The sequence below is a fragment of the Frankliniella occidentalis genome, unplaced genomic scaffold (assembly GCF_000697945.3).
Source record: "Frankliniella occidentalis isolate FOCC.00 unplaced genomic scaffold, Focc_3.1 Scaffold99, whole genome shotgun sequence".
Classification (NCBI taxonomy): domain Eukaryota; kingdom Metazoa; phylum Arthropoda; class Insecta; order Thysanoptera; family Thripidae; genus Frankliniella; species Frankliniella occidentalis.
In genome coordinates this window covers 881,693-891,979 of record NW_026267228.1, presented here as the reverse complement: position 1 = coordinate 891,979, position 10,287 = coordinate 881,693, and the positions used below count along the sequence as shown (strand labels likewise).

General features: G+C 36.5%; 2 protein-coding genes across 2 annotated transcripts; one reads left to right on the top strand and one right to left on the bottom strand.

Moving 5' to 3' along the window:
• Positions 1 to 484: 484 nt before the first annotated feature.
• Positions 485 to 5,197, bottom strand: LOC113201841 (nuclear RNA export factor 1). Its single transcript, XM_026415792.2, has 14 exons — positions 5,022 to 5,197; positions 4,317 to 4,515; positions 3,949 to 4,087; positions 3,770 to 3,856; positions 3,545 to 3,658; positions 3,301 to 3,442; positions 3,016 to 3,206; positions 2,764 to 2,910; positions 2,521 to 2,676; positions 2,339 to 2,430; positions 2,087 to 2,255; positions 1,803 to 1,973; positions 1,539 to 1,720; positions 485 to 1,455 (listed from the first exon to the last, which is right to left on the bottom strand). Exons 1-14 carry the CDS (start codon positions 5,065 to 5,067, stop codon positions 1,356 to 1,358), a joined length of 1,935 nt encoding a protein of 644 aa, XP_026271577.1. The 5' UTR covers positions 5,068 to 5,197; the 3' UTR covers positions 485 to 1,355.
• Positions 5,198 to 5,408: 211 nt separating this feature from the next.
• Positions 5,409 to 10,162, top strand: LOC113201844 (protein tamozhennic). Its single transcript, XM_026415795.2, has 8 exons — positions 5,409 to 5,590; positions 5,999 to 6,137; positions 6,218 to 6,417; positions 6,509 to 6,688; positions 6,768 to 6,965; positions 7,048 to 7,910; positions 7,997 to 8,137; positions 8,227 to 10,162. Exons 2-8 carry the CDS (start codon positions 6,014 to 6,016, stop codon positions 8,591 to 8,593), a joined length of 2,073 nt encoding a protein of 690 aa, XP_026271580.1. The 5' UTR covers positions 5,409 to 5,590; positions 5,999 to 6,013; the 3' UTR covers positions 8,594 to 10,162.
• Positions 10,163 to 10,287: the final 125 nt, after the last annotated feature.

Genomic DNA, 10,287 nt, shown 5'->3' with positions numbered 1-10,287 from the left:
ACTTTGTGCTGTCCCGCCCTGCCCTGCCCTGCCCCGCCCTGAAAGATACAAGTTGACAGAAGAAACAGAGTTAGAGAATAGAGGAGACAGAAAATATATAGAACTTAAAGAAGAAAATAGAGAGGAAACGTGATCATAAATTTACTTTCACAAAGAAATTTGAAATGGAAGGAGGAAGAGCCTTTCAACAGTTCCTTTTGTAGATATAAATTCAAAGTATCTGACAAAGAGTTTTGATGAGAAGTATGAAATAATAAGTTTAGTACTGAAAGAGGTACAAAACTTACCAAGAATTGATGATTGGTAAAATAGATTGGTTAAGATTTCTAAGTACAAAGGACTCCAACAACATCTGGTTTAGATACGAAACAATTTTCCTTAAATATTTATAAGGTGACAAATATTAGAATTTTATCCCTCTGCAAGTAGAACATCAAAATGACAGATAATAAGCTACTTAGCTTCTCTTGAATTTAGAGTAAAGTTTCCAGTCTTAGACATATATTTATGAAAATAAGAAAGTTAAAAAAACTCTAATCCTAAGGTTTGAAGTTAACGCCTCAGCACTAAACATAGCAAATAAATTTTAAAGGCAGCTCCAATTCATACAATTGACATTACGAGAAATAAATAACATTGGGCATGAAACACAAAAGATCACAAACAGTCACCTCCAAGACGTATACCAAGGTTGACTGTACCTGTATTTGAAATATTTAAGCATTTGGAAAATCTTGTGTATACAATAACTTGGATTTAAATAAAGTTTGAAATCACTGAAGACGTTTCTTGATATTGTCAATGAAGAGACAACAATCGAACACATTTAAAGCAACAGAGTCTGTGATCAAATTTGTACAGTAACCAGTATGCAACAGTAAATAGTTCAGTTCTGACAAAAATGTAAGAAATAAAAAGAATTAAATAATAAAAACAAAACTGAAGCTAAAGTCTTGATGATTAATAGCATTCTCATGTTGAGAAAAAGAGAGGTGAGCTAGATGATGTGCCGGAGATCATCACAAACACAATGAAAATCTCCCACTTAATCAAAAACTGAAAAAGAAACCATTGAATGGTTTCAAAACATTTCTCTGAAATTATACTGTGTAGTAACAATTAGCATATTTGGCAAGTCAGAAATTAGTTATCAGATATGATTTCACAAACATTGGTATTTTTTTTATTTCAATGAAGTCCAATTGGGTTATCTTTAACATAACTTTTCCATGATTTATGTTCGTTTTTAACATTTAACATACATAAAACCAACTTATGGTAAACTTATGTGTACCTTTGACAGTTGTATTGAGTAATAGGTATTTACATTTTCTAACATAAGAGTTAAGACGAGATCAACGTGCAAAGGCTTCTTCAGGTATACTTCCTTGTCTGTGGTATTCTGCGAATGCAAACAAAGCCTGCTCCAAATTCCAGTTTGATTCTAATAAGCATCTGAAATAATGCATAAACAGGTAAAAAACACAATAAAACAAATAATTGGCCAACTAATGTCGGTAAACAAAAGAAATACTAACTTTTCTGACCATATGAGGTTCATACCAGTAGTTCTGACAACATGTTCAACCATTTGACGTTTGGCTTCTAAATCTTGATTTACAATACCCACTGGTGATACAGGCACAGGCACCAGTGGAACAACAGGTGCTGATACTAATGGTGCTGGAGCAACTGGTACAAGGCTGGTCTTGAAAGCAGCCTGAAAGTATTCAAAACAAGAATATATGCCCTATGTGTAGCCAAGTTTGCATTGTAAAGGATGTATTGTGGATAAAACTTACATTGGCCTGAGCACTTGTAGCATTGGTTACTGTTATTGTTTCATTAACAATACAGAAACCTTGACCTTGAGGAACTATGATGAGACTTCTGCTGAATGCTCGCATAGGTGAATGGGCAGTACCACGAGCTTCACGGAAAACTCCACAAACACAGAGTTGTATAAGTTGTGGCTGGTAAGTGAAAATTTTGGTTACACATGACATCTTACAGCAGTAAGCTCACCTTCTAATCAATCAAAGCAGCCCCATAGCAATACCAATACCAAGAGATAAAATCAACTCACAGTGTAAAGAAGTAAGTCAACGGCAAAAGAATTTGGATCATGTTGACTTGCAGGCAGACTACATAGATGCTTCATGATTTCTTCATGGCCACACATAAGCAATCGAACACGACGGTCTAAATCCATCACTTGTTTCAGATTTCGATTATTAGACTTGTATGCATGTAACCTGTCACATACAAAAAAAGATATTAAATGATGGAAGAATAGAATAGGAAATAAGCTCAGAGTGACACAATCTCAATTTCTTACATGGCTTTCTCCTTAGGTCCTTGACTGTGAGAAGATGGATAGTTACAAGACATTGAGAGCATGGCACTGGCATGGTACGCATCTCTTAAAGGCTGAAATTAATGTTTAAAAAAATATTTAAGGATTTTTTTTGGACTATCTAAACCAGCTCAATTCACAATCAGCAGGTTTCTTTCAACTACCTCTCTATTGGCACTGTCATAAAGTGCATAGTATTGTTCCAAAAACTGGCGAGCTATGTCCTTCCCCTCTTCTGCACATAAATAACTGCCTCTGGATGGAGGGATCTGTGTAGTCTCTACGTCAAATAATATTGGAGGTGGCAGATCTACACTATCCTATCAAGACAAGAGGGAAGACAAACTTGAAGGTTACAGATAGATCAAAGAGAAATGTCAAATGAAAAGAAGTTATTTATATCCTACCAATTTAAGGAGTTTAGGAAGTCTTTTTCTAACATCTGTGACATAAGCTCCTTGTTCAGCATATTTGCCACAGACAGGATTTGATGTCATGAGCAGTTCTTCGACTCCAAGCCCTTTCAGAGCATCTAGTCCAGAAATTTTCTCCAACTGGTAGGCAGCAAACAAAGAATCAATCAACTTAGTAGCACTGCGCACATTACAAATGCATGAAGGAGAGTGGCGTGACATTTTCTGTCACAGTTGAATCAGTACCTGGTTATTGGCTAAATGAAGAATCCGTAAATTGGAAAGTTTGGAGACTAGCGTTTTCACACCTTCTAGTGAATAAATCTGATTGTGAGAAAGATCTAATGCATGTAAGGAAGGGCAGTGTTCAACTACAAGTGACAGAACACATGAAAACACTGTCCTTTGATTTAGAGGCACAAATTTGCCTTCCAGCTCTGTAAATAAAGAAAATGTCATAACCAAGTGGATTTTAGAAAAGAATAGTAGTTTAATAACTTAAAAAGTACTGCACAAATCAGGGATAATCACCTGGATCACTATGAAAACGGGACAAATCAAGTGATTTAACATCTGGCCTAAATCTTTTAGCCATAACAGTTTTAATGGTCTCCTTCAACGGTTCATTTAGAACTATGTTCAGATTGTTTAGTGGTCGCACCAAAACCATAAGCTATAGGGAAAAATTCAGGTTGTTGTTACATTTTTAATGTAAAGTACAAAGTAAAAACAGTGCAAAGTTGATATTATTTAGAAAGCCAAATCAAAAACTTACTTTAAACCCATCTTCAGTTGAAATCCTTTTATCCATGTTGCTTAGTTTTGAAGCTGCTTGAAAATCATCAAGATAAAAGACAACTGTATCTTTACCCTGGGCCTCATGGTGGAACTGTATAACACATTAGGAAGGTTTTTGTTGTTTTGGTTGGCAAAGGTTTTTTTTCCTTAATTAGATGATAATAATTATATGATAAGTATATGAAAATTGATATTATCTTACTCCAATTGGTGTGAAGGTTGTAGGGACTAAACTTGCATTTAATGTGTCAATCAACCATTTCTTGTCATATCTTCCAGCATGTGGAACCTTCGAGGGCAGTAAAAGACATGCCATTGATAAACAATTAGTAGCAGATCAATGAACACAAAATCTCATCCATAATGACAATTTTCACTCACAATAATTTTGTACCAAAAAGTTGAACTGGTAGGTAAGCGTCTGAAGGAGCGATTAGGTGCAGGAGAGTGTTGTCTGCCATTTCCTCCCCGTCTTCTATTATTGTTATACTTTCTTCTTCCATCAACTGGATGACTGAAACTAATAACCAGTTTTACATGCATGGAAAAAAAAATACAGAGAGAAAAAGAGAGCCCAGCTTACAGCTCCGATATATAGCATTATTTGCCTTAATTAGAGAAAGGTATTCCTGTCATGTTATAATTAGAAGCAAGTGAAAATGAAAACAGAGACACATACACATCCAGACTTTTTATAAAATTGGTAAGACCTCAAAAACCTAACATAAAGAGATAACAAAACAACTTACTCATTTCTTGGTCCATTTCCACCCATATCATAATCACCATCATGCGTCAAGTAGTTCTGTATCTGCTTAGTCCAAGTTTTTCCATTGTTCCTACTTCTGTTGCGTGAGTTAATGCCGCCACGACTGGGATTACCACCAGTTGAAGACTTGAAGCTCACAGATCGTCCAGTACGTCCTTCAGCTCCTCGGTTGTCATGTTCTACACAAAAAGTACTTGCAAACAGTGGAGTACATATACATAACACTATGCAGAAACCAAATATCAGACACAGTGTCCAAATTCTATCAGATAAACTACATCCATAATTGTTACGAAACATTCTCCACAGTGTAAAATTTCACATTAGTTATTAAGAAGACAAACTGACACATTAAGTATTCACTAAAAACATAGCGAATTAAGGCGGAATTGCAGAAAATGGCATTAGCTAAAACGCCATAGACATAAAAGAACTATGGAAACCAAGACATAACCTTGAAAGTAACTTATTTCAAGTGGCTATAAATTTATGCCGTGATGAGAACATGAATGTAAAAGGGCAATAAAAAAGGGGTGTATACAGAATTCACAACCAAGGAAATTAACGGAGGTAAACTCTCCTAAAGGTACCCTTGCTGTTAAAATGTTTTCATGTATTGCGTCGCGACTGGAACAATATTTCACAACGTTCTCTGCGACAAAACGCGACTTTAAACAATTCGTACCGTAGTAACTTTTGGTAAACGGTCTTCCTGATCCACGATTCGACATTTTTGTGGTTCGCGTAAATTAGATTGGCCTTTTCTACGCGGAAAAAATAATAACAGAGAGAAACTTGCGTCGCACGAGTAGGCAAACGAGCAACGAGGAGAGAAGCACGGACACGGAACGGAACGAACTGAAGTGGGGAGGGGGGGGGGGGGGGGGGTCTGTTCGAGTAAGCTTTCAGCTTTCTAGCCTCGCTCCAAGGCTCGTTTTCTACGGGAAAAGGGGGAGAGGGGAGGAGGGGAGTTGAAAGGAAAGAAGAAAAGGGGAAAAGGAAAGAGAAGGGAGGGGGGAGGGGAAGGGGATGGGAGGACGGTGTGGTGGGGGTGGGGTGGAGGGGGTGGAGGTGGTGGAGGGAGTTTTACGGTGATGGTGGGGAGTGGAGCAGTGGGGCAGCAAGTGCAGCAAGAAGACTGTTGTTTTCTGTTTTGATAATAACATGTAAATCAGCCTTAAGTTTGTCAATTATGGTCAATTAAAGCTGAATTAGTTTCGAGTTTTAATGTTGTATTTTGACACCTGAGCTCAGGTAAGTTTCAAGTGAAGATCTAGGCCTAGACTGTTGCTGAAGCTTCCTTAACTTAGAAGGTCTGTTTTTTTCTCCTTCTGCACCTGATCTATACTTAGTAACAAACTTAAATTCCATGCTTTTAATGAGTGACGTGTGTCCCCACAAGCTATTATCTTGCAAAAGTTACGTTTTTTACATTAATGTTTCTTTGATCTCTCACTAAATGTTGTGTTAAGCATTGCTTAATAGTGTTCAAGTTATTGGTTGGAAGACATAACCTACTAGATGGCTCTAATTTCATTGTATAAAGTGACTTTGCAGTCGGTTGTTCTACATGCTAATATTTAGGTTCTCATATTTAAATTTATGTTTTTTTTGTTTTGTTCAAAATCAAATAATTCTTTATCTGTGTCATTGCAATATCAGGTGGCTGCAGCTGCCATGGTCGATCCCCATGTTTTGGCACGAGCTGATGAACTCTCCCTTCAAATCAATCGTTTACATGTCAGTTACCTCCAAGAAGATGAAAGTCCTCTAAAAATTGAGCAGAGAACTAAACTAGAAAGTACGTGATAACATCTACAAGATTTGATTCGAAGTAATTCTGTTTTAAATTATTCCTTAAATATTCAATTCTCATTTCAGATTTCATCAGGAAATATCTGTGCTTGATTGCACATGGTCGTAAATTTATATTTCCAGAAACTGCAGAAGTTTTACGATGCAGTGTTGCAATGAAAAACAACTTTAGTGCATATCGAGCTTCTACAGCTTGGAATGCTATTGCAAGATATGCAGCAAATTTGGTTGCACAACCATGGCGCAAAGAGTTTAAAGTAATAAAGGTAAGATTAACAAACTCTGCTAGCTTAGTAAAACTTCCTTCTCATGGCTATGAAGGAAGTATTGTCTTATTAATAATCTGGAATATTACAGACATTTTCGGGATTCTACATTCATGACATAGAGGAAAATTTGGTTGGTGCTGAACGTTTACTGGATTGTATGGGTTATAGGAGAGTTGACCACTCCTCCTTGGTGTTAGAACAACCCATCGACTTGGATAATGTCATCAATGTTTCAAGAGATGCCATTGTTGCATTTGTTGAATGTCAGGTATTGTATGAACTCTGTATTCTCATAACCCCAGGTTCCCAGTGCATTAAGTATTTATTTGATCTTTGTATTTTTCTAGGTCATGAAAGAAATATGGGAAGGAGTGTATCCTCAATTTGAATGCAGCTGGCTTGAAATTCTCAATTTCCGAGAAAGTCATATATGTTCTCCTGAAAGTGCCATCAAAAGCTTGTCTTATATTTATCACCAAAATTGCTTCCATCAGCAACAGCAACAACAAATAATGGCTCCAATTTTGCATGATGCATACTCCACTGTAAGTTTTCAATTTTGTGAAGGGAGGAAATTCTATATGCAGATGAAATCATCTTTTACTAGACCTCAGTTTTCATTTACAGGCAAATCGGATTCATCCTCATTCTCCTCAGTCGAGTTGTTTGTATGGCCAGGCTGTCTCTCCTCAAATGCCTTATTATGGTTATTCATCCTACCCATCGTGCCCTGTACCTCCTCAACCTAGATATGCTTGTGTTGTAAATCCTCCGATGATGTACCCCATGTCACCTGTAGGCTACCACCATGTTAAGTCACCAATTGCACCAGCCAATGGATACCATTACCAGCACTCAAATCAAATTTTGCCTTCAAGTTCTGCACATAATGGATATATGGTTCCTCAAACTTCAACCTTGGCATCCAGTTACAATTGTGTTGTTCCTACTGGACAGTTAATTGAATTGGATAGTAGTACGTCTGTGGGTCCATCATCACGAGTTTGTCGTCAGTCAACATCACTTGTAGATGATTTGAAGAGTCCCGAGTTAAGGAATGGTGCAGCTGGAGAGAGATCGAGCAATCTGTATTGTGAAGGGGTATTATCCAAACGGGAGTCTCCTACAACTGTTAGATCAGAGAACAAAACATCAAGACCAAATACTTTTGATGACTTAAAACCTAGAAGAAATGGAATGCACATTGAGGTTGGTGATGAATCTTGCTCCCATGCTGAAAAATTTGGAGTGGGTAAACAGCCTCAAAGACAAGGAGCAAGAAAAGCTAATGCACCCACTGCACCCATGCAGGATGGAACAGGGACATGGGAGAGTTGGGATTACGTGTACCGTAATCTTGAGAGTCAAGGATACAACAAAGATGTGGGAGAACGTGGTGATATTCTTCACAGTTCAACGTTCCCACGACGAGGCAGTGTTGGAAGTGCTGGAAGCTCTCCTAATGTAAATGGGACGGTGGCTCGCAATAGGTAATTTCTTTCTTTGCAAGTTATTTAATTATGAGAAAGGCCTAGTGATGAAGTGATATGTTTAATGTGTTTATTATTTATTATAGCCGCAATGTAAGAGACACTGAAGTTTCTGCTAACATAGAACAGTCTTCACATTTATCACATCTAAGTGATGGTATTCAAGCAATGAGATTAAATTGTGAAAATTCCACATATGGGAGGAGTGTAGATGCTGTAGACTCAAGGTTTGTTCACCTTAAAATAGGAATCTATATATATTGGTTTTATTATTACCTTCACCTCAATTTGTTTAATCTCCTACTTTTTTTTGCAGAAGTGCTGTCAGAGATAGCAAGAAAGAAAAAATTGGGACCAAAGGCTCTAGTGCAGCCCCCAAAACAGTACCAAGGGATCAGAAAAGGGAAATAAATGTCCTCTCATCGACTGTGAAGAAAAGCCATGAAAATAGGGTTGAAGATGAGGCTAGCAGTTTTTGGGAATGTTTGTTTTGCACATACCACAACAAGAATGGAACGTGTGTTTGTGATATGTGTGGAAAGTCACGACAACCGGGAAATGAAGAAAAACCACTGATAAGTGGCGGACGAGAATGCCCTAAATGCACATTAGTAAACGCTCGAGGTGTTGTGTCTTGTGAGGCATGTCATGAAAGTCTTAAAAATTCACCAACTTACATATAGAACTGAACAGAGGAAAACTGTGATTTTCCCCCTCTTTTTCATTTGAAGTTTTCTCTTTTCTTAAATATGAAAATATACTTTGAATTGTTTGTTGATGCAGCAGGAAACCTTAATTTTTGTAGTGAAAACCATTGTTGGAGCTCAATAGATCAGTAGAAACTGGAATCTTTGGATATTGAGTTTCTACACCATTTTTGTTGATAAATATAACATGTTTTTTGTACATAGGATTCTATGTTTTTTAAAGTTAGTATCTTTGGAAATTACAAATTATTTCTGTTAATGGTTTTCTGTTCATTTCAAAGTTTATCAAAAGTTACTGCTTGCTTTTTTTTTCATGCAATTTCAATTGTATTGACCAGGTTCTTGTGCCCTAACAGAAAAAGTGACAGATTATTTTTATTAGATACATAGTAAGCATATCTTGTAATTTAAAAAGATAATGTGATATAAAATTTTGATAAGCCAACTGTTCCTTAATAATTTGTTCAACCAAGAGGTTCTAGAGTACCCTGGTAAAATATCAAATTTTGCTAGAAGCTTACTGTGTTGGAAATCAATGCTGTGCAATGTATTACGTTTTCTTTCTGACTTATTTGTATAACCTAGTCAGTCTCTCTCTTTGTTTAATATAAGCGGTGTTTTTTTTTGGCGTTTTTAAACAAAGTTATTATTTTTTTCGTTCTTGTTTTGTGCTTGTATATGCCAGTATCTAATGCTTTAATTACAGTTTTAACTGGTTATTACATTGAATAACCAATTTTTTTTTTAGAATGGGCCAGCATTAACGAACGTGTAAATAGACATGTACAGTTAAAACTATTGTACACAATTGAAAAAGCAATTATTTATTTTTAGCATAAACACAAAATAGTAAGTTGTCTTTTTGTTCAATCCTAAATGTTTGTAGGTATGGTTTTATTATACTCTCAACTGTGACAACACCACTAGCTAGGATGCAAATGTTATCTATGTGTATGGTTCAAAATGTTTGTTGTACCATAGGTCGGAAGCTGTGATATGAATTTTTATTGATGTAAGTTTGGGAGACAGTTGGTAAATATTCTGAGTTTTAAAAGGTAAGGTCTCTCAACGGATCTGCAGGGTGTATAGATGTGTTCTGAAATAATGCTGCAGGCTCAATAGCAAGGGTGACTAACTGTACTTTGTGCACCTCGTTAGCCAGATCTGCTATTGCAAACAGAAGTAAATGAAGCAGGGGTGCATAGAAAACTTCATATATTGATCTAACAATTGCCATTTGTATAAAGTCATCTTCTAGTGAAAACAGCGAGCTGACTAACAATCTGTGTGTGCTCCTCACTTCCATGTACCCACCTGCCCCACCACTATGCATTATGGTGCCTTCTTTCTCATATTGTGAATCAGTTATGGCGTACTCTCATAGCTGCTAACTTTGCCAACAAAACCATGTTCTTTGTTGATTTTTTAAAGTGTATTAAAGGTACATACCGCTATCCAATACAAATGGAATTCTTTCAGCTTAACAGCTCAAGTTTTAATACTGTGTTATGACTTGAATAAATCTATGGTGTTTTGTTGTGATTACATTTTGTGTTCATTCATACCACAGTCCCAATAAGACATTCATTGTGAGTTGCTTTTATTGACACACATTAGGAGCAACAAAAAATTATATTGCAAAAAACTTATTATAATCTTAAACTAAGTTT